The sequence below is a fragment of the Epargyreus clarus genome, unplaced genomic scaffold (assembly GCF_041222505.1).
Source record: "Epargyreus clarus isolate Ecla_fem2 unplaced genomic scaffold, WU_Ecla_fem_2.2 ptg000025l, whole genome shotgun sequence".
Classification (NCBI taxonomy): Eukaryota; Metazoa; Arthropoda; class Insecta; order Lepidoptera; family Hesperiidae; genus Epargyreus; species Epargyreus clarus.
The window spans coordinates 2,626,798-2,651,208 of NW_027332232.1; the positions used below are offsets into that span (position 1 = coordinate 2,626,798).

A 24,411-nucleotide genomic window follows, 5' to 3' on the forward strand; every position below is an offset into this window, starting at 1 on the left:
CCTCCAACATACTTCTAAAGAAACACAGGCAACTCGAACACTTGGATAATAAATGTCCACATTGTGCGATACAGTATGGAACGCGGCGCGGTCTGATTCTTCATTTACGGGCCTGTAAACACAAAAAAGTCGTCAAGAAGCAGAAGAAACGATTGAATCGCGAAACGTTAGAGCCAAAGAAACCACCGAATCTTCATCAGAAACGCCAGAATATAGTAACAGTTCTAAACATGTCCACGGTGACACCGTTTAGGTTCTACGTTAAATTCTGTTGTTTCTATTGTTCGGAGCAGTTCACGGAATTCAAAGAGTTAAAGCAACATACGGTGCAGGAACATACCGTTTGCGATTTGAAGTCGACTTGCATAAAGAAATGGGTGGGTGTTGGGTACATGGTGCGGATAGACGTCGCGTCCTTGTCGTGCAAAGTGTGTGATGAAGCGATGGAAGATTTAGACGGCTTGATCGATCACTTGATCGTCAAACACAATGCAAATTACGACAAGTCTGTCACAGAGTGCTTCGAGCCTTTCAAATTGGAGTCTGACGTCATTCGTTGCCCACATTGCGCTAGCGTGTTTCAGTACTTCGCGACTCTCATACGGCATATCAACGCTGAGCATTGTAACAATTTGAAATGCACGTTGAAGATATGCGATTTCTGCGGTCGTAACTTCAGACGAGCTGCGAACTTATCAGCGCACATCATAACGGCGCATACGGCGTCCTGTGAGTGTGAGGAGTGTGGTTTACAGTTCAAGAATCAGTGGTGTTTGGCACGTCATAACGCGAAAGTCCACGATGTTAGGATCGTCAAGTGTCCTGAATGTCCGGAGCTCTTCCAATCCCAATACCGCAAACAGCGACATATGATCAAAGTCCATGATATAGGCCACAAGTGTCATTACTGTCAGCATATGTTTACGAGGAATTCCTTCCTGAAGGCTCATATAAAGCGCATTCATTTGAGAGGAAAGAAAGCAACTAAAGATGCTAAAAGTAAAGAAATTCAAATGTGAACTTCTAGTTGTTCGTGTAAATGTCATGGATTTTGGAAATGTCAATAAAATCTTATATTCTCGAAAATGCAATATACGTTTATATTCCAGAGAAAGACGTTTTATTCTTCATTTAAACCTTTCTTAATTGAAGCAAAACGAATAATTTGAAAAAATATGTGATCGTCATTTTTTAATTTTACGAAATTTTCGTCTCAAAAGCATTTAGGCTACCGCCTTACACCTTAATAACTAAACGATGAATTAAGAGGAGAATTACATCAAGAAACATTTCTTTCCAGATGAAATCGCGCAAAGCAAGTACCTCCACCAGCACTACACATCTGAGAGACGGAGGAATAATTTGAAAATTCTCTTCGATAACACATCGATTATACCTTTTAAGTGGCGCGGCAAGTACCTATGCTTTTACTGCGGGAAGGAATACTCAGATTATGCTGACTTCAAAAAACATACGAAGTCACACAGTATGTGCACAATACAGGATTATGATAATAAGTTTATCAAACGAACGAATGAAGAAATCAAACTAGATATATCGGAAATTAATTGCGAGTTATGTACAGAACCTTTCACGTCGGTCGATGAGATAGTTAATCATCTGATAGGTAAACATGATCTAGAATACGATAAGGAAGTAGACATGCCCTTCCAGGAATATATGCTTGAGGATTCGCGCTGTCAGTACTGTGGAGTTCAGTTCGCGTACTTCGGATACCTGATAATTCATATAAACACAGCTCATCCGCAAAATTCGTTCATTTGCAACGATTGTGGCTTAACCTTCAACAAGAAGAGGAGTTTGGGTTTCCATATACGGTACAACCATCGACGCGGTGGTTACCTATGTGACGAGTGCCCCGATCTCTTCGAGTCACAAGGGTTGTTGGATAAACACAAAAACACCTTTCATTTTAGGAAATGCAACACGTGTAACTTGAGTTTTGTGTCGTACAGTCTCCTCAAGAAACATAAGCAGTTAGAACATTCGGATAATAAATGTCCGTATTGTGACCAAGCGTACCAGTCACGACAAGGGTTAATACAACACTTGCGCGCTTGTAAAGACAAGATTGTTCTCAAAAGCGACAAACAAATTTACCCACAGGAAAATGTGTTAGAACCTAAGAAGCCGCAGAAGAATTTAACACAAAAACGTCAAAACATAGTTTGTATCCTGAATATGTCAACGGCGATACCTTTTAAGTTTTTCGCTAAATTCTCCTGTTTTCATTGCTCAAAAAAGTTTACGGAATTCGATGAGTTGAAGGAACACACAGTAGCGGAGCATCCGATCTGTGATTTGAAGTCGAAATGTATCAAGAAGTGTAAAGGAGAACGGGCTGTTGTCAGAATAGACGTGTCGTCACTTGCTTGTAAGGAGTGTTGCGAAACGATGGACGATTTCGATACTTTGATAGACCATTTGATCAGCAAACATAACGCGGATTATGACAAAAGTGTTACTGGATGTTTCGAACCGTTCAAGTTGATTAAGGACAACATACCGTGCCCCCATTGTCCGAACACGTTCAGGTATTTTGCGACGCTAGTTAGGCATATCAACGCTGAGCATTGCAACTATAATAGGATATGCGATTTCTGTGGTCGTAGTTTTCGAAGCGCTGCAAATTTAGGCGTTCATATTATCTACGCGCACACAGGATCATGCGAATGTGATGTTTGCGGGATGAAATTCAAGAACCAGTGGTGTCTAGGTCGTCACAAGGCGAAAGCGCATGACGTGAAAGACTTTAAGTGTCCAAAGTGCCCAGAGCAGTTCCAGTCGCAGTATCACAAGCAGAAGCATCTAATCCAAGTGCATGACATAGGCCACAAGTGCACGTATTGTGGACGGATGTTCACGAGGAATTCCTTCATGAAGGACCACATCAGGCGAATACACTTGAAGGAGAAGAACGTGCCGTGTACCGTCTGTGATGAGAAGTTCTTCGATAATCATCTCTTGAAGTTGCACATGGTGAAACATAATGGCGATAGGAAATTCACGTGCAATATCTGTGATAAAACCTTTTTGAGGCGGAGTAACTTGAGTTGTCACATGGACATGCATAAGAAATACGGTCATGTGGAATCGTAGAATTTAGCAGTGAAGAGTTTAGAAGAAATCATTTTCGTGCGATACGATTGTGTGATTTTCCTTGGTAATAAATATCTTTATATATATATATATATTTCTTATGAGCGTGTGTATGCCACTGAACTCCTCCTCAACGATTAGACTGACTTCGATGAAATTTGTTGTGTGTGTTCAAGGGAACTTGAGAATGGTTTAGATTCACAATTTAGTCCGTGGGAAAAGGATTTTTAAATAATTTTTAATTCGTAAGTAGTTGTTGATTTTGGAATGTTTCACATTGGATTCGACAGACTTCGCCACCATCGCAGTTTCAAATATTCTATCTATTTTTAAAACCCCTTAGTGATAAGGGTTGTTCACCCTTAACATTTTTTTTATTTATATGGCAACACAACGTTTGCCGGGTCAGTTAGTGTATGTATAAAATTATAATGTTTACAAATTTACAAATTGGAAACAAGGAGGGATTTAGCTTTGGTTACATATATGGTTAACTTATTGAAAGGGAAGGTGTATAATCCGGTAGTACTAAAAGAATTGCTATTGAACGTGCCTGACAACTACGTATTGCGAAGGCGCCGGCCCCCTTTATTAGCGGTGCGCAGCGGGCGAACTAACGTGCTTAACAAAGCGCCTATCACACGCGCCTTGCGTACTTTAAACCTCGTTGCAGATTTAATTGATATATTCTCTTGCTCTCTGAATGAATTTACAAAAACGACACTGTATGTACTGTGCTATTTTGTTAAAAATTAAGGAACCACAATATCGCTTTGGGAAGGACCTGTAATGATATGTGTTTGTGTGAAATAAATAAATAAATAAATAAATAAATAAATAAATAATAGATTTTCAATTGTTTGATGAGGGCAAGGGCTTCGCTGACCTAAAATGATAAGAGGAGTTATTATTCTAAGACTGGTCGAAAAATGGTCATATTTTCTTAAATATCTACTTCTCAATATTCGTTTTTTTTTACGGATTCCTTTTTTCACGAAGATAAATATTTTCTTCCTTTTTTACGTTTATTTTCTTACCGTCGCAAATATCACTATTTTTTCTACTTGCATACCAAAATGATATTAGAATTTAAAAAAATCTAGTGTTTTTGCTTCCTGTGTAACTATTTTATTTTATACTTTAGTGACAATATCCTCTGTACTTCCAATTGTAAAAATATTATCTTAATATTTTTAAGTTAAAAGACAATTAATATACATAATTGTATACGTTTTTATTTATACTCATAAGTGTTTCAAGTTATGAAAAATAGACGAATTTTCATCAAATTACATTTTGATTTGTTTCATTTTTATTGAAGCATGATTGTGATTTACATAACATGTATAATTCAAATTATACTTTATGTATACATTATTTCTCTCACCTAGAACCTAGGTAGGACTAATGATGTGCCGAGTCGGCCATTTTTGGTATTCGAGTACTTTAGTACTCATAAAAAAAAGAATCGAGTTAGGACTCGAGTCCAGAGTATTCGCAATGTACTTGAGTTAGCATGAAATATTCGAGTACTTTGTAACAAAAATAGTTCAAAGTCTAAAAAAAAGGTCACTCAATAAACAAAATTAAAGAAGTTTTAACTGGCACAATTCCTGCTGTATTCACTCGTTTGCCTATATAAGGCACGCGAGTTTATGTAAGTACTCGAGTACTGACTCGAGTCGGCCTGACTCGGCACATCTCTTGGTAGGACTAATACTTTGAGAACTCTGTGTTCAACTCCGGCACACCTATTTCTGTTATAACAGCAGTGTTAAGCGCTGCTGTGTTCTAGTTTGAAGGATATGGGAAGGGAGACATAATTTTCCGAGGCGTTCAAGCTTGGTAATCGGGAGTAGTAGCGCATCTGTGGCCGACCTCAGATAGGAATCAAATATTATCTGAGGTTGATTACAGATATCCATGGGTGGCAGTAGCCACTTACCATCAGGTGGACTTCATGCTCGTCTCTTAGTATAAAAAACCTTAACTTATATAACCTTTTGAAGCTGCTGTTAAACTTTTTACCGTGAGAATTTATTTGTGTTTTTTTCATGTATCATTTTTATAATAACATTGTACTTATAAAGATATGTGCAAAATATAAGTGAATTGATATGTTTGTGTTGTAAATTATAATGATAGTAAAGAAATATACTTTTTAAGATTTCAACGTGTTTTATTTTTGATTTAATTTATTTTTAAAATTAAACAATACTTTAATAATATATAACATGGTACTATAATAAATTAATAATATAGGTCATAGATTAGTTAAGATACTTCGCCGCCTTGAAATTGAATGAAGCCACAAATGGCTTATTATAATAAGTTCTTTTTTTGAATTCTGGACAAATAAAAACATTTTTAGAGAAAATTTACGAGTAAATAATTAATACTGCGTAATTTACATGATAATTAAATAATTTATAATAATAATTTCAAATATTTTAGGGACATTTTAGCACGGAGACGTGGCAAAACTTTTTTACGCAACTATTTCAATTGTCAAAACTGGGTACATTTTCTTGTTAGGAGTGAGTAATCTTTACTAATCTATGATATAGGTAGGTACTATTAACTACTTGAAAATTAACAAATTAATTTATAAACTTCTGGTATAGTCTTTAAAAAAGTTTCTTTTTTTAAATACTGAAAACATTCTAGTGAATATTATAAAAATAAAAACCTAGGCTGTTTAAAAATAATTCAGCTATAAAGAGGAGTATTGTAGCTTATATGAAAGCCACAATTTAAACGAATCCAACTGTACCTCATATGTTAAAATTCGTCAAGCCGTTTGGGCTGTAAGGCGGTATATCTTTCGGTCAACCGTATATAATATAATTGAAATTATCAATTAATTGCATAAATCACAGTATCATCATCATCATCAATCCATTATAGTTCCACTGCTGGGCACGGATCTCCTCTCAGAATGAGAAGGATTAGGCTATAGTCTACCGCGCTGGCCAAATGCGTATTGGTAGACTTCACATACCTTTGAGATCCTTATTTTTTATAAATCTCAGGTATGTAGGTTTCCTCACGATGTTTTTCTTTACCGTTTTAGCAAGCGATAATTAATTTCTAATTCGCACATAATTTCGAAAAATCAGAGGTTTTCATTAATTTCGAAAAATCAGAGGCCTGGGATTTGAACCTCGGACCCCTCGATCGAGAGGCCGTGTTTCTTAACCACTAGACTATTACTGCTGCTAACACATAACTAATCACAGTATACAAAAAGATATTCCAAATAATGCGTCGTGTCATTTAAATCCAAATGTTCAATTGATTTCGAAATGTTTTTACTCGTAGATACTCGCGTGTGTTACAGACAAAATAGCGCGGAGTTGCGAACTATCGTATCCCTAACCGAAGATCGGACAGAAACTAATGATATAAAAGAACCTAATTTATTTTCAGGTGCCAAATACAAGTCGGTGGAAGACACATATAAGAAAGGTGAAATGGCACGCAAGTTACTATTGAAACGGCGTAACGTGGAATATGTGTTACAGTATGGGAACGTTACACCCTTTATGTGGTACAAGGGTAGATACAGATGCTTCTACTGCGCTGAGCCGATGAAAGATCCAATGCTGTTACGCGAACACACGGCGAAAGTGCATCAATTTGCGAATATAGAGCTGGTTGTACATGATAGGACGAAGAATAATAGGAATCGTGACGCTGCGGTGAAGATTGATATGACTGATATCTCTTGTAAACTGTGTCCGAAGGCAGTCAACAGCTTGGAGCAACTGATCCATCATTTGATCATCGCACACGACGCTGAGTATGATGTGAGTGTACCCAACTGTCTGCTACCTTTCAAACTGGATAGAGAACACCCATCCTGTCCTATTTGCAACCTGCAATTCGTCTTCTTTGAGTATCTCCTTCGTCATGCGAATAAACATCACTTGTCTCACGATTATATTTGCGACGTCTGTGGTGCGAGCTTCCAGGGTGAGAATCACTTGAAAATGCACAATAGGTACTACCACAGAGAAGGCGGGTATACGTGTGATCACTGCGGCATTAGCCTCGCGACGCTATCAAAGAAATCGCTACACGAAAAGAACGTACATATGATGAATCTACTGACCTGTCCCCACTGCCCTGAGACCTTCAAGAGCCCGTACTTCAAGAAGCTGCACTTGGCGAATGTTCACGGAGTTGAAGAGTTGAAGATCAAGTGTCCTTACTGTCCGAAAGTCTACCCCCAAGAGAGTATAATGTCCAGGCATATGAGACGGGTACACCTCCGCGAGAAGAACGTCGAATGCGAGGTGTGTGGCGACAAATTCTTTGGGCCGTACGACGTGAAGCTACACATGCTGAAACACAATGGGGATAAGAAGTTTGTGTGCACCGTTTGCGGGAAAAAGTTCTCCAAAAAGAGCAATTTGAATTCGCACTTTGTGATACATTCGGGCAAGAGAAAGTATTCGTGTAAGATTTGCAATAAGGATTTTGCGCATCGCCCGAACTTAAGGATGCATTTCAGGACTCGGCATCCGCAGTACGAGCCAAGGTTTATGGTGGAGGAGAGTACCGGGATAGTCGATGATGTGGATGAATCAGAAATAGTTCAAATGGAGTTCGTTAAAGATGATCTCGAGGGTGCAGAACTCACTTCGCAATACGTTGATAGAATGTAGATGGACACTGGGAAGAAAAATTGGCTAAGTAAGAGTCGAACTCGCACATGGAGGCTTCCGTACCACCAAATGTGTGCAAGTAACTATCTATTGGAAGTTTTGTATACTACTGATGTGTTACATACTGTGTGCGCTGACTTATTATAATACTAGCTGACCCGGCAAACGTTGTGTTGCCATATAAATAAAAAAATGTTAAGGGTGAACAACCCTTATCACTTAGTGGTATGAAAAATAGATAGAAGCCGATTCTCAGACCTACTGAATATGCATATAAAATTTGGTGAAAATCAGTAAAGCCGTTTCGGAGGAGTACGGTAACTAACATTGTGACATGAGAATTTTATATATAATTAATTAAAAAAACCGTTTCCCACGGACTAAATAGTGAATCTAAACCATTCTCAAGTCCCCTTGAACACACACAACAAATTTCATCAAAATCAGTCCAGTCGTTTAGGAGGAGCTCAGTGACATACACACGCACATAAGAAATATATATATTAAGATGTGAACACAGATGGCGTTAGTAGTAAAATCTGGTTTCTTGTATTTGGACCCCCTTTTATATTCGACTTTTTTATTTTTAGTATTTGTTGTTATAGCGGCTAACGTTATATATACATTGTAAAAATTTCAAGTGTCTATATATTACGGTTCAGGAGATAGAGCTCTGTGACAGACGGACAGACAGCGGAGGCTTAGTAATAGGGTTTCCGTTCTTACCCTTTGGGTACGGAACCCTAAAACACCATAAGAATTAATTAGATGATAATATGGTATAGTACGCATAAAACTGCTAGTCCGCTCTGAATATAGAAATGAATCGCGTCGCAATAGCAAATTGTATGACTACACCTGCTCGCAACAAATTCAGATCGGACTAGTAGTTTGGCGCTGACTATAACGTAGTTCTATATTCGTTACATATTATCCTGATTTAAGTCAGAAAATCAGACAAAGTATGAAGAAAGGCAATTCTGATCTTTAAGTAAATGTAATAATGTAATGTAATGATGATTTGTAAATTATTAAATTTTATATCATGAATCGGCATTAATAAATCAATAAAACTTTAATTAACTTAAGCCCGTTGTTAGGACTGCAATCTTACTTGAGGCTTTCAAATATATTTTATATAATAAAGGATAGGAGTAGCAGACGAGCATGCAGTCCACCTGATGTTAAGTGGCTACTGCCGCCCATGGAAGGCCTCGGAATGGTCTTACCATACACTTCAAACCTGTCTTCTACAGCAGCGCTTAACACTGCTGTTATAACAGAAATAGGTGTGGCGGTGGTGCCGCCGGAGTCGAACCACAGAGGGTTCTATCAAATGGAAATTTCCATGGATGACAATAACCATTTGCCGTCTGAACTGCATGTTTGCCTTCTATTTTATATTTTAAAAAACCTCTTCGATAACTTCACATAATTACGAAACCTCCGATATCATTATTTTTACTTATAACTTGTTAGAAATAATTGTTAATACTTATGTATATATTTTGAGAAATAAATAACTGTAGCGTATTATTTGTGTTGATTGATTGCAACCTTTTTTGTCCTAGTGCTGGGCTCGGGTCTCGCCATTAGTGGGCTTGACCTGGAGCACTGCGGAATAAATAATATAATAAATAAACGATTTCTACACTCACAGCCCCATACTAGTGTCGTGGGTGCCATGGATACACACAAAGACGAATACACAAACACCCTACCCAGAATAGATATCTAAATTCCTCGTCCAGATCTGGCCAGCCTGTCTGAAGGGGACGTACGATATCTGTCAATATAAATGTATGTATGTAACTCGTGCCAGATGATGGTAAAAACGTTTTCCACCCTCATAACCTCAAACTAGGATATTTCTTCGTTTCTTGATATTTTTCTTATGAATTTTTTTGTCAAATTTGGAACTGTGATAGTAAAAAATTGTTTGGGATTTTATTATCTAACAGGCGTTCAAGTTAGGTTAGCGTTCTTACCATACTTTTATGATACTTTGTATCTATAATATTTCTATGAATCTATCATGAAACAGTTGATAGAAATAATTGGCCAAGTGCAAGTCGAATTCACTCGCAGATTTTCATTATTTTCATCGTTATAGCGACCACCGTTATACGTACTGTGAAAAAAATCGTCTATAACAAGGATAAATATGTATTTTATAATCAATAAAATAAATCTTACAATATGTTATACCACACAGTACATAAAGTTTCTTGAAATTCCTCACCAAATATGTATAATAGAAATTCCCAAAACATTTTTAAAAACGTTTAATTATTTTTTTGTGGTTAAAAATTTTCAAGATGTTAGATATATTGCATGACTGTCCTGGCTACCTCCGCTTGTCTGAAACAAAGAGTAAAGCACTGTTTTCCTTCCAGGAGAACCAAGAGGTGGCCAGGCGACAGTCGAGATTGACACAGAACCCTACGAAGACGGCAAGTTGGTCATAGACCTAGAACCAGTGAGAGTCAAAAAACCCCTAACAGCGAGAGAGAAACGGAAGATTTTTAGAAGCAACGTCGTCGAGGTCCTCACGAAGTCGACGGTAATGCCGTTCCGATGGCTGAAGAGTTCGTACAGATGCTTCTATTGTTACGATATATTTCAAGAGTCGTCGGATCTGAAGAGTCATCAGCAGGTCCACATAGGGGACCAGGTTAAGGAGCAAGCGATGAGCAACTACTGGGAGCCTGTGGTCTACGTCGATATATCGAATTTGTCCTGCAAGTTGTGCCCAGAGCCAGTCGCTGATTTGTATGATCTCATCGACCATTTGATAGCGAAACATGACGTGGTATATAACAAAGATGTGGGTATCTGTATGGTTGCGTTTAAACTCGATAACTTCAACGTGAACTGCCTGGCATGCGGTGCCAGCTTCTACACATTCGGACCGTTGTTACATCACACGAATAAGGATCATAAGGGCATGTCGGCGATCCTCTGTGACGTGTGTGGACAGCACTTCAAAGACGCGAATCTGTTACGACTCCACGTGAAAGCGGTACACGAGAACACTGGCCTACTCTGCACAGATTGTGGCGAAAAGTTTGAAACACGAGCGAAGTTGAAGACGCATCAGAAAAACCAACACAACATCGATAAGAAGTATAAGTGTCTGATGTGTGCGCAAACTTTCCAAAGTCATTACAAGCGGTCCAGACACATGGCGTCCGAACACAAGAATAGGCAAGAGGTGAAGTGCTTGCATTGTCCGAAGACGTTTGTCTTCAGAAGTATGATGATGACGCATCTACGAGACACACACTTGAAGGTTCGAAACCATATTTGCGGGATATGCGGCTGGAAAGCATTCAATAGCAACCGGTTGAAGAATCACATGTACAAACACAGTGGCGAGAAGAATTTCAAGTGTGAGGCCTGTGATAAAGCATTTACAACTAAGAAGATAATGAAGGCACATTTTGCAAGGATGCACAAGACTCCGCAACAGCCAATCATGCCATTTGAGAATCCGTATGTAGGGACTTTAGGCTCTTAGTAGAAAGTTAAGGCATTTTTAAACATATAGGTATATTGTTGTAACCATACGAACCAGCTTAATACCTACCATACACTACGGTGCACCGGAGAGGTCTTTCAGTTCAGATGTGCCTGCGCAGGTACACTGGACTGTGTGTTGATACAGACTGTCTACGCAAGTAGCGGGTCGAGGGGAGCGGAGCGCGGGGACTGCGGCCAACGACCGCGCACCGGGGGCATTGACCTCACCGGCGGGCGGGGCCAGTGCGCGAACATACTTCGGCGCAGACGCACGCTCGACCGTCTTATATTTTGTAACGATTTTAGTACGAACCTAGATTATATCGCTCTTACCTAGACCGGATTTTATTGCTGCATAACATCAAGCCAACTTGCTCTACGAACACAGACCTATGCAGTGTTTTGAACCTGTACAGGCTATCGGCGCAAATCAAAAATCTATTTCGTATGCCACCGTACGGCGTCATCGTCTTCAATCGATGTCATCGCTACAGAACTGAACACCGTACGGTACACCGGAACGTCCTCATACACACTACGTGCGATTGACCTGAACAGGCAAACCTGCGCAGGTAAACAGTCCTGCAGACCGTAGCGTTTATGGCTTACATAAGGCATAAACGTAAAAGTAATAGTCCATATATCGACGACGAATTGACAATAACTCAAAAAACGCTACTTTACATAAGAAGAAACGCTAATTTAAAAAGACATAGAACGTACTGCCACAGTTTAATATTTTGCTCAATTTTGAACCAAAGGACCCAGGTCCTTAAGCTTAAGACACCAGTGTTTTAAGGACGACCTGTAATACGCCATTTTAAGTCCAAATATGCAAAAATCGCTTTTTTGTAAAAAAAAAATGAGATATGAGTTATTGCTACTACATCGTCGATATATTTTACCCTATATACACAAATAAGCCTATTTCATTTCCTACGAAATCTTGAAATTGTGAAGTAAAAGAAAAAACTATTTTTGGCATCAGCTATGGATAACTTGGCAGATTTTCTTAAGTAAATGTAGGAAGGAAGGTAATACTGTCATATCTATTTCTAAAGTAAAGTAGTTCTTGCTTTTCGGTAGAAAGGCGAAGAAGCAGACTTACATATTAGGTAACATCTCAGTCCTCAGGAGTAGCAAGATATCTCAGTGGATGTCCTCAGGTAGGACTCTTATCATGTAAAATCATCATCATCATCAACCCATTACTGTCCCACTGCTGGGCACGGGTCTCCTCTCAGAATGAGAAGGATTAGGCCATAGTCGCGCTGGCCTAGTGCGAATTGGTAGACTTCACATACCTTTGAGATTGTTTTTTATAAATCTCTCAGGTATGCAGGTTTCCTCACGATGTTTTCCTTCACCGTTTTAGCAAGTGATACTTAATTTATAATACGCACATCAGAAAAATCAAGAGGAGAGCCTGGGATTTGAACCTCGGACCCCTCGATCGAGAGGCCGAGCTTCCTAACCACTAGGCTATCACTACAATCTGCATACTACAGTCTGCATGCTGGTTACTTCGTTTTCGTAATCTTATGTGTATTATTATTATATGTATACAGAATAAATAAAAACATTGTTGCAATAACGCTACTTAAGTCACGGATAAGACATAAAACAATAGTTTTATTATACAATAAAATTATTAATAATTTTAATGTTTCGTTTTATTAATACTATATTTTGTAACGACTTTTGTTACATGATGCTCTCGTCAAATCCAAATATTAGGTTCCGTCAGGAAAATGTAATTTTCTAAATATATATAACTCAAAGGTGACTGACTGACATAGTGATCTATCAACGTATAGCCCAAACCACTGGACGCATCGGGCTGAAATTTGGCATGCAGGTAGATGTTATGACATAGGCATCCGCTAAGAAAGGATTTTGATTAATTCTACCCCCAAGGGGATGAAAATATTACTTCGTAACGCGAGCGAAGCCGCGGGCAAAAGCTCGTTCTTTTATATTTCTTATGGGTAGAACCCTCTGTAGTTCGACCCTGCGGCATCACCGCCACACCTATTTCTGTTATAACAGCAGTGTTAAGCGCTGCTGTGTTCTGGTTTGAAGGGAGTATGTGAGATATACTTTTCCGAGGCATTCCAGCTTAGTCCTCAGGGGAAGCGGCGCATCTTTGGCCGACCTCAGGTAGGAATCTAATCATATCTGGGGTTGATTACAGATGCATATGGGTGGCAATGGCCACTTACTATTCGATGGACTGCATGCTCATCTACTACTCTTATATTATAAAAAGAATCACCACTCCGTATGATATTTCGGTGTGGAAAAAAGCGGGGAAATAATATAATATTCAATAAAAGTTTTATACACACTGAAAACTTAAGTGAATAGAGTGGTGGAGTATCCTTCAAATAATTTGAAGGTGGTAGAACCCTTTGTGGTTCGACTCCGGCGGCACCACCGCCACACCTATTTCTACCTAATAACAGCAGTGTTAGGCGCTGCTGTGTTCCGGTTTGAAGGGTGTGGTAAGGGAGACAGACTTTTCCGAGGCGTTCCAGCCTAGTCCTCAGGGGTAGCGGCGCATCTGTGGCCGACCTCAGGTAGGAATATCTAATCCTATCTGGGGTTGATTACAGATGTCCATGGGCGGCAGTAGCCACTTACCATCAGGTGGACTGCATGCTCGTCTGCTACTCATATATTATAAAAAAAATTACTTATATTTGTATCCCCATGGAATCTACAAGATAGGTTATGTTATGAGTTGTCATCATCACACTGTAGGGTACGAACCTTCTCTCAAAATGAGAAGAGCTTACGTCATAGTATTGGTAGACATTAAACAACATAGAGTATAATTAACATTTAGCATACTTAAATTATTATAATGTTTTTCTTCAACATTAAAACAAGTGATAGTTTATGATAATAGTTAAAAGCAGACAAAAATACAATCTCACGCCAAAACTTTTACTAACTAAATGAAAATGATTGAATGATGTCAAGGTAAAAAAAATACGTGTGGCACTCGGAGACTGCCGCGGTAAAGCTATTGCATAGCATTTTTTGTCAACTTATGCAATTACAATTATATATTTATTTTATTTATGCAGTATGCAAAAAGTCATTAACCCGTCAATTGGCGTGTGCGCCCCGGGGCGCACAGATCGCTACTAAAAAGTATCACCGCTGTGCCGGTCGGAGTGGGGGGTGTTAGGTTTTTTCGTTACGGAATTTCTGGATTCGGTCTCCACGCTCAAGGCCCGCGATAGAAGCTATGCAATAGCTTAAAAACCTTAAAATATTTACGTCTATTTCCAATAATGGTGCTAAACTGTCTTTCAAATCAATAAGAAAAACCCTATTGAAACCAAAGAAGCTGTTAACTTATCGCTGACTAAGAAGACATTTTAATTTCAGGAAACAGATCGTCAGAAGCAGATACGGCCGATTCCAATTCAGAGGAGGAGTTAAGCTTGAAGGAAACCTTTTCGGAACACTTTCTAACAGGAATGGGTAGCTTGAACAGCGGCAAAACGAAAGATATGTCGAAGCAAGAGAAGCTGGAAATTACAAGACGAAATATTACCCAAGTGCTGGTCAATTCAACGGTGTATCCGTTTAAGTGGTTGAGGAGTGTGTACCGATGTTTTTACTGCTACGAAGAGTTTAAAGAACCGAAGCAGTTGTTACCGCACTTGAGGAGTCACTCCAAAACAGACGAGATTTACGTAGCAATGAATAATTACTGGGAGACTGTTGTTTATGTTGATGTGTCGAGTATTTCTTGTAAGTTGTGTCCGCTTATAATAGAGGATTTGAAAGCACTTGTCGACCATTTGGCAGAGAAACATCAGATTGAAATCAATAAAAGTGTCGCAATCGGAATGGTACCTTACAAGCTGGACGCGTCATCAGCGAAATGTCTTGAATGTGGCTACGTTTTTAGAAGCTTCGCGCATCTATTCGTCCATACAGTCAGAATGCATAAGGCGTACTCAGTTGTCCATTGTAACATATGTGGACAGCACTTCAAAACATCAAAAGACATGCATCTACATAAAAGCATGACGCATTCGAAGAAGGAGGTTAAATGTACCGTATGTGGTTTAATCATGGCGGTGACGAAAATGAAAGCGCATCTGCAAAACTTTCATGGGAAGAAGTATGATTGTTTTTATTGTTCGGAGAAATTCGTCACACACTATCAGAGAGCGAGGCATTTTATCGAAGTGCACAAAAGTAGGGAGAATCTTAACTGTTCGTACTGTCCAAGGAAGTTTGTGTTCGAGAGCTCGTTGAAGAGACATGTACGAGAGATACATTTGAAGGAAAAGGACTCCGTTTGTGATATTTGTGGGTGGGAGGGATTCGGTAAGGCTCGGATGCAGCGGCATATGATGAAACATAGTGACGAGAGGAACATCAAATGTCCAGATTGCGATAAATCGTATAAAACGAAGAAGACAATGCGGCAACATTTCAGGAATATGCATCAGAAATCGGAAAAAAATAAGGATGAAGTGCTCAAGACGTTTATTGATTTGTAGACAGTTGAAAGGATTAGCTGTTGGTATGATATATGTATTTATTTTGAATAAGCCTTTAGGAGCATTTACAAAGTGTAAGTTGCTTCTTAGGGTTACCCAAAGGGTAAAAACGGAACCCTATTACTAAGCCTCGGCTGTCACGTCTCTTGAACGGTAATAGGTAGACACTTGAAATTTTTACTGAGTATTTATAACGTTGGCCGCTATACCAACTATTACTTAAATTAAAAAAGTTTAAAAATAAATGGAGGTAATCATTGAAGAAATCGCTACTTTCGACGTTTTCGGCTTTATCTATTGAATCGTAACAGGTAGACAGTTCAAATTGTTCCTCTGAATTTAATTCTACGGCTTCTATGATAAAAAGTAAATGATAATTTGGTGGTAGTAGCAGCCATGGTATGTGAGTTGGACTCGCATTTAGTCAATTATTTCTTCACCAGATCGAAAGTAGACCAACTGAGCAAGACTTGCGACTTTTCCAATTTCACACTGAAGATCGAGGTTTAAAATGACACGACTGGTTTTTTGAAATCTTCTGCTCATTGGACATTAATTTGAATATTTCTTCTGCCCCCCTCGGTCGGAATTATTATTTTTTGTTATGAAAAGGCAGCGCAGGCAAAAAAAAGGCGCGTGCCTAATTGAATATGAAATTGTAGATAAGAGATAGCTGTTTTTTTTTTCAAATCAAAACTACTCGTCTGTGCGCCGAGGCGCTATAACCCTTTATAAAATTGATATCAAAGGTAAAGTCTACCCATTCGTACTTGGCCAGCGCGGTAGACAAATCAATTTTCATTCTGAGATGAAACCCGTTCCCAGCAGTAGCACACAGTATTAGATAGAAATGAAATGATGAAACACTGCCACTAAATCTAGTAATTTTAGGTACATAATGGCGGCTACATAGCTAATTCTGAATCGGATAAATGAGCAAAATGAGATAAAGTTCAGCAAAATCTAAATATATATAACTCAAAGGTGACTGACTGACATAGTGATCTATCAATGCACAGCCCAATCCACTGGACGGATCGTGCTGAAATTTGGCATGCAGGTACATGTTATGACGTAGGCATCCGCTAAGAAAGGATTTTGATCAATTCTACCCCCAAGGGGATAAAATAGGGGATCAAAATATTACTTTGTAACGCGAGCGATGCCGCGGGCAAAAGCTCGTTGCTTATAAAATCGTCGCAATTAACGGCGAGAAACACTATTAAGGGCGCTTTTCCTGTCACACCTATTTAGCACGCGTGGACACGCGGACCGCGGACCACTCGTATGCGTGTTTTGCATCCTATCGTGTCGCACACATAGGTTGCAAAGAGACTACAGCGAGTTAACATGTGTGGTGTTGAAATGCGAGTTGACGTATGCATGCGTGACAGGAAAGAGGTCCTGCAGATATTCATTTCAACGTTGCATGTCATATAACATTGTTAAGTTATTATGTTTAAAGTATAATGTAACAGAGTTACAGCTAATGGTTAAAATGTTATTACTAGAACGCAATAAACGGAATATATGAACTATTGTTTAATTTTAGAATATTCCTATTATATTATTTTTCTTAGCTTGTGATTTCTACTTATTAATACGACATCTACCAAAAATTTTAAGGATTGATAATAAATATTTTGAAAGATGGTACAATGATTATGGTTACATTTGGGAGATACAACAGCCACATTAATTCAAGCGCAAAGCAGTTCTGGGTTTTGGTGGAAGGGTGTGGATGCCGGGTGACTTACATAATATGAGGCGACCAGCTTACCATCTTAGACCTCAAGTAGCAATGCAGTTGTTTGTGGTAACAGATGTCCATGGTCAGAGTAAAGACCTATTATCATCAGGTGGAATGCGTACTCGTTTGTCAGTTAAATTTTATAAAGTTTATGTTACTGACATAGATTTGTAAAGATACCTCGCCGCCTTGAAATTGAATGAAGCCACAAACTGCTCTTTTTTAGTAAGTTCTTTTTTTGAATTCTTGACAAATAAAAACATTTTTAGAGAAAATTTACGAATAAATAACTAATGCTGCGTAATTTACGTAATAAATAAATAATTATATCAAATATTTTAGGGACATTTTAGCACGGACGTGGCAAAACTTTTTTACGCAACCATTTCAATTCTCAAAACTGGGTACATTTTCTTGTTAGGAGTGGGTAATCTTTACTAATCTATGGTTACTGAATACGTTTTTCGAAGTGAAACTTCTTAGCCGGCGATCAATTTCTAGTAAGCAGTGAATAATATTTCGATATTTGATAGGCAAAAAAAATATATGTTGTTGGATTATAAATAACTGGCGTAAGTTTTATTCAATTCCGCAATAAATTTAACGACAGAATAATGAAAGCGTGTGTGTATTTATGTGAAGAAGTTATACTTCTCTGGTGTAATTTATAAAAAAATAATCAAAGAATCCATGTATCAGTCTGAACATGCACAAGAAGTAATTAATTATTACAACACTTAGACAAAAAAATAAAAAAAACTAATTCGACACTTACGTACGTTATCGTATATTATAAATTTATAATTATATTAACACATGCCAAATGGTCAAATGAAGAACCTTGTTTTTTAAGTCCCTTAAAATAATGTTGTGTTGAACATGAAGTTGACATATATATTGCAAAATATGAAATATTTACAAGCCAACTTCAGGTGTCGTTATAAAAGTCACACATTTTTCCGCCCCAAAAGTAGAAATTTTATTCATTTCTTTTTTAATTTATTACGCCATAGAAGTATAACTTCTACGTACATAATACAAACGCTTTATTTATTCAAAAGAGTCTTCTTTTCCAGGGTTCCAGGTCTTCAGTTCGCTTGAAGACGGGAGTTCTTCTGGAAACAGGAGAAGAGCGTTGCGAAGCTTTTTCCAAGCAATTGTAGATTGTTCCACAATAATACCATTTAGGTGGTATTCGAACAAATATATGTGTTTTTACTGTTGTTCGTCCTTTGTGGATAGCTCCAAATTAAGAACACATACGGTAGAGGAACACTGTAATGCTAAATTAGATAACGTTTTACGAAATATGAAAGGTTTTGGCAGTAAAAAGATTATATTGGACGTCTCAGAAATATATTGCAAGCGTTGCCTAATATCTTTGCAGAGTTTTCAAGAATTTCTCGATCATATAATAGAGAAACACGGCGATAAATACGAAAACGAGTTTATTCAAACTTTTCTTACTTTTAAACTGTCAGATGATGGAATGTCTTGTGAGTTCTGTGGGATGCATTTCAAGTTCTTCGGTACTCTGCTGACACATACGCACAAATGTCGGAACCGACCTAAAACATTTATTTGCGAAGCGTGTGGGGAGGGCTTTATATGTAAAACTAAGTTCGTTTCTCATTTGAAAATGGAACACTACGGTATGCAACGTCATTGCAGCAAATGTAAAATTGGTTTTCCATCACAACAAGCACTGAATAGACATTACGAAAAGACGCATAGACCGAAAGACTTCAAGTGTCCACATTGTCCAGAAGTTTTAAATACTTATTACATGAAAAAGCGTCACGTAGCGTTAGTCCACAAGGACAGGCAGTACGAGTGTGTGGAATGCGATTTGGTTTATACAAAAAAAAGCGCGCTACTCCAACACGTTTCGCGCGTTCATTTGAAGGAGAAGTCGTTTACGTGTGACATTTGCGGCTTCAAAGCATTTAATAAAGGTACCTTGAAGCTCCATATGGCTAAACATGATGACGCGAAGCCCTTTCGGTGTGAGTATTGCAAGAAATGCCTACGTACGAAGAAGTCGTTGATGTTCCATACTCGTTTACATACAAATGACAAGCGGTATGTTTGTAAGGATTGTGGAAAGGCGTTCGTTCAAGGGACAGCACTGAAGTCGCACGTGAAAGTGCATCATTCCGCCCGTTTAGGAATTGTGGCTGATAAGTAATACTACGGCAGTAAGGCAGTGATAGCCTAGTGGCTAAGAAACTCGGTCTCTCGATCGAGAGGTCCGATGTTCACATCCCAAGCACGCACCTCTGATTTTTCGAAATTATATGCGTAATAGAAATTAATTATCACTTACTAAAACGGTGAAGGAAAACATCGTGAGGAAACCTGCATACCTGAGAGATTTATTAAAAAAAAAGTCTCAAAGGTATGTGAAGTCTACCAATACATACTTGGGCAGCGCGGTGGACTATAGCCTAATCCTTCTCATTCTGAGAGGACACCCGTGCCCAGCAGTGGGACAGTGATGGGTTGATAATGAATGTAATACTACGAATAAAACAGTTCAAATTCTCCTGAAATGTTATCTGAAAATATGCCATCTAACATAGATAAGTATAGATATCTCACCGCCTTGTAATTGACGGAAGGCTTAAACGGCTGACAATTATGTCAGACATTTAATGGCTGTCATGGTGTAATTTACGCGGAACAATGCCGACACGCGCAGTTAAGTGGTGCAAAAACATGAAATCGAAATGTGCGGAGACACGAGTGTCACTGACGTCTGACACTGACGAGTGACACTGACACGAGTGTCACTGACGACTGACGGAGTGTCACTGTCATCTATTTTCAAACATGAAATTAGATGACAGTGACAGTGTCAATCGTCACAACTGACACACTTTATTGTTAGGCGTGAGTAATCTTTACTAATCTATGCCACCTAATGACAACTTATGACATTTTACGTTGGAATCTACTGTGAAAGTAATTGTACCGTTCAAATGTCTACTAATTGGTAATACCTTTAATATGGCTATTAAAGTTAATAGCAAACTAACAATATAATTGTGTTACAAAGTTTTTCTATCATAAGTAAACATTCTAAAATCGGAATAAAAGCAATTGTATATACCTAATAGTGTGTTTCATTGATCAATACAGAGAAAACCTTTAATTATTTTTGATATACGAAAAAATCTTTACATTTAAGAAAATATATATTCATTTTTGATATAAAAGTAACGCCTATAGCTAATTTTTTTAAACAGAAAAACTATGTTTACAATATTTGTCTATTAGAAATTTAGATATATTACTTGTATAAAAAGCAATGACAGCCTAGTGGTTAAGAAACTCGGCCTCTCGATCGAGGTGTCCGAGGTTCAAATCCCAGGCACGCACCTCTAATTTTTCTAAATTACATGCGTATTAGAAATTAATTATCACTTGCTAAAACGGTGAAGGAAAACATCGTGAGGAAACCTGCATACCTGAGAGATTTATAAAAAAAAAACAAATCAAAGGTCTACCAATTCGCAATTGGCCAGCGCGGTGGACTATGGCCTAATCCTTCTCATTCTGAGAGGAGACCCGTGCCCAGCAGTGGGACAATAATGGGTTGATGATGATGACTTGTATAAACTGGAAACAGCTCCAGATTTTGAAGAAGTATAATTTTATATAGAATTAGCAAACGAGCATATAGTCCATCTGATGGTAAATGGCTACTGCCGCCCATAGATATCTGTAATTAACCCTATAAGATTTAATTCCTACCTGAGGTTAGCCACAGAATGGCCACAGATGTGCTACCCCTGAGGACTAAGTTGGGAAGTGGGGAAGTCTCCACACAATACATGAATGTCAACAGTGGGAGAACCCTCTGTAGTTCGTCTGCTACTCCTATATTATAAAAAATAGTGCACCTATTCAATTGATTTAAACTTAAAAAAATAAATGTTATTTTTTTTTTTTAAATAAATGTTATTTATTTTTTTTCAGGCTTCCAGTTATTCAGTTCGCTAGAAGACAGCAATTCCTCTGGGAACAGGAAACGAGCATTACGAAGCTTCCTTCGCGCCATTCTAGAATGTTCCACCATAATGCCGTTCAGGTGGTCCTCAAACAAATATATGTGTTTTTTCTGTTGTTCTTCCTTTGTCGACTGTTCTAAATTAAAAGAACATACGGTAGAAGAACACTGTGATGCCAAATTAGATAACGTTTTGCGAAATATAAGAGATTTTGGTAATAAGAAAATTAAATTAGATATATCAGAAATATATTGCAAACGTTGTTTGTTATCTATGCAGAATTTTCAAGAATTTCTAGACCATATAATTGAAACACACGGCACTGTTTATGAGAAAGAGATGGTTCAAAGTGTTCTAGCTTTTAACTTGTCGGATGAAGGCATGTCTTGTGAGGACTGTGGGTTAGTTTTTAAGTTCTTCGGTACCCTTCTGTCACATACGCACAAGTGTCGGAATAGACCTAAGACGTTTCTTTGCGAAGTGTGCGGGGAGGGCTTTATATGTAAATCTACTCTAATATCTCACTTAAAAACAGAGCATTCCGGTAGTCCAAGACACTGTAGCAAATGTAAAATTATATTTCCCTCCCAACACGCACTAAATAATCATTATGAGAAAATTCACAGATCAAAAATTATTAAATGTCAGCATTGTGGAGAAATCCTAAAAAGTATTTATTTGAAGAAGCGCCACCTAGCGTTAGTTCATGATGACAAAGCGAAACAATTCGATTGTTGCCAATGTGATAAAATGTTTATGCTGAAAAGCGCATTAGTTCAACACATTTCGAGGGTTCATTTGAAGGAGAAATCATTTGTATGTGATATATGCGGGTTTAAAGTATTTAATAAGGATCTTTTAAAGCGCCATATGGTTAAGCATGACGATTCGAGGCCTTTCCGCTGTGAATATTGCAAGAAATGCTTCCAAAGAAAGAAAACTCTAGAATTTCATACACGTATTCATACAAATGATAGGCGATATGTGTGTAAGGACTGTGGGAAGTCGTTCGTTCAAGTGGCCAGCTTGAAACTGCATGTCAAAGTGCATCATTCTATTCGTTTGGGTATGATTGATAAGTGATATTACTTTTAACTGGGATTTTTAAGCCAGTTGTCAACAGATACCTTGCCTATATATTAGGTATTGTTATACCGGCACTGAACTTAGTGTCTTGAAGAGTCATTGGAAAAGCGACATCTAGCGTGACTTGAGAGAAGGTATAGAAGACGAAAATTCTAGAGGCCAAAGTTTTACAATCATTTCCCAAAATGGCGGAAAAGATCCTACAGAGCAGATTAATAGTTTTTAGTAAGTGAATCAGAAAAATGGATTTTTCCCAATTTCTGACTCATTTTTAACCGACTTCAAAAAAGGAGGAGGTTACTCAATTCGACCGTATATATATATATATATATTTTTTTATGTTTGTTCGGCGATTTTTTTTATTGGTAGAAATTCTTACCATCCTTTTACCAACAGATTACGTGAAGAAAATTAATGTTACAGTTTTATTTGGAAAAGCGCCATCTAGCGATAATTTACGATGTTAAACACGGATTGCATTATATGAAAGTACTAACCACGTTTTAATTGTATGCAATGAAAACTGCTGTATTAATGAAAATATTAAAAAATAAAATAAACGAAATTACTTTACTGTTAATAAACAAGTAATTATTTAATTAATAAGAAAAACCTGTTTTATAGTTTTAAGCTTTTAAAGTGCTGATAAGAAGTGATGTATGGTCCGCGCCAAACTTCTAGTCCATTCCGAATATAGAAACAAGTTGCGTTGCAACAGCAAATTGTAGATATTAGCGGGTCTGCGAAAGTGTGATCGACCGCATTAGCTCTCAGACTACACCTGCGCGCTACTTCAGAGCGGACTAGCAGTATGGCGAATACTATACCAACGTAAATAAAAAAAACAATTATATATTATGGTATGTTTTATTAACACAAACACGTACAAAACCTCTAATTATTAATAATAATTACAAGCGATTGTCTATACAACTTTACAAATAAATTAATGAAATATATTTTTAATTTAAAAGCAGCTATTTATATGCTTATTTATACGAAAAAACACTATTTCTACATTTTTGATGTGAAACATCTATAGCCGCACGTAAAACCGATTTCTGGCGTGGCGACGCATGCCGTGGCGACGCCACGCTATGCGATGGTATATACAGTCTATATGCAGTAGTGTGTACGGTGTGGCGACGCGTCGCCATGCGCAATCGACTTTTACAAAATAATGTCAATGTTTCACATCTGCCAGGCGTCCCGTGACGGCTCACATTATTTTTTTAACAACAAGAAATCTTACGTACATAATATTGTACCAATATATTTATCCATACATTTTTTCTTTGAGTAAAATTATAATTTTATTTAACATTTTTAAGGAAAAAATACGATAACAATTAATATATTTAACCATAGATTAGTAAAGATTACTCACTCCTAACAAAAAGTGTAACCAGTTCTGACAATTTAAATTGTCACTGTCATCTATTTTCGTGTTTGAAAAATATTAAAAAATGTAGTTTTTAGATCATTTACGAATGAACATTTCTCTGCACTTTTTCTTCGATTTCGTGTTTTTGCACCACTTTCCTGCGCATGTCGGCATTGTTCCGCGTAAATTACAGCATGACAGCCATTAAATGGCTGACAGAATTGTCAACGTTGTTTAAGCCATTTAATGGCTTCCTTCAGTTACAAGGCGGAGAGATATCTATACTTATCTATGTATTTAACCTAATATTTCGAAAAATAGCTGAGTCCCACTTTTT

At 37.8% G+C, this 24,411-nt stretch overlaps 3 protein-coding genes across 3 annotated transcripts in view; all 3 read left to right on the top strand.

Annotated features, from left to right (window-relative positions):
* Positions 1–7,868, top strand: part of LOC140752693 (uncharacterized) — a 29,702-nt gene extending 21,834 nt beyond the window's left edge. The window contains exons 5-6 of the mRNA XM_073087030.1: positions 1,301–3,064; positions 6,550–7,868. Coding sequence (XP_072943131.1) covers positions 1,301–3,064; positions 6,550–7,790 — 3,005 coding nt within the window. The 3' untranslated portion in view covers positions 7,791–7,868. The remainder of the gene's footprint in view (positions 1–1,300; positions 3,065–6,549) is intronic.
* On the top strand, positions 6,811–17,376 carry LOC140752692 (uncharacterized). The gene is made up of 2 exons (XM_073087028.1): positions 6,811–6,929; positions 14,712–17,376. Exon 2 carries the CDS (start codon positions 14,804–14,806, stop codon positions 15,839–15,841), a length of 1,038 nt encoding a protein of 345 aa, XP_072943129.1. The 5' UTR covers positions 6,811–6,929; positions 14,712–14,803; the 3' UTR covers positions 15,842–17,376.
* LOC140752716 (uncharacterized) lies at positions 7,791–11,310 on the top strand. The gene is made up of 2 exons (XM_073087049.1): positions 7,791–7,818; positions 10,187–11,310. The coding sequence occupies exons 1-2, from the start codon at positions 7,791–7,793 to the stop codon at positions 11,308–11,310; spliced, it is 1,152 nt and encodes a 383-aa protein (XP_072943150.1).
* Positions 17,377–24,411: the final 7,035 nt, after the last annotated feature.

What these genes read in the sequence shown, in the direction of transcription:
- LOC140752716 (XM_073087049.1), top strand. Translation starts at nt 7,791, where the DNA reads ATGGACACTGGGAAGAAAAATTGGCTAA. An exon ending in TGGGAAGAAAAATTGGCTAA is followed by an intron (nt 7,819 to 10,186) that starts GTAAGAGTCGAA and finishes TTTTCCTTCCAG; the next exon opens with GAGAACCAAGAGGTGGCCAG.
- LOC140752692 (XM_073087028.1), top strand. Translation starts at nt 14,804, where the DNA reads ATGGGTAGCTTGAACAGCGGCAAAACGAAAGATATGTCGAAGCAAGAG.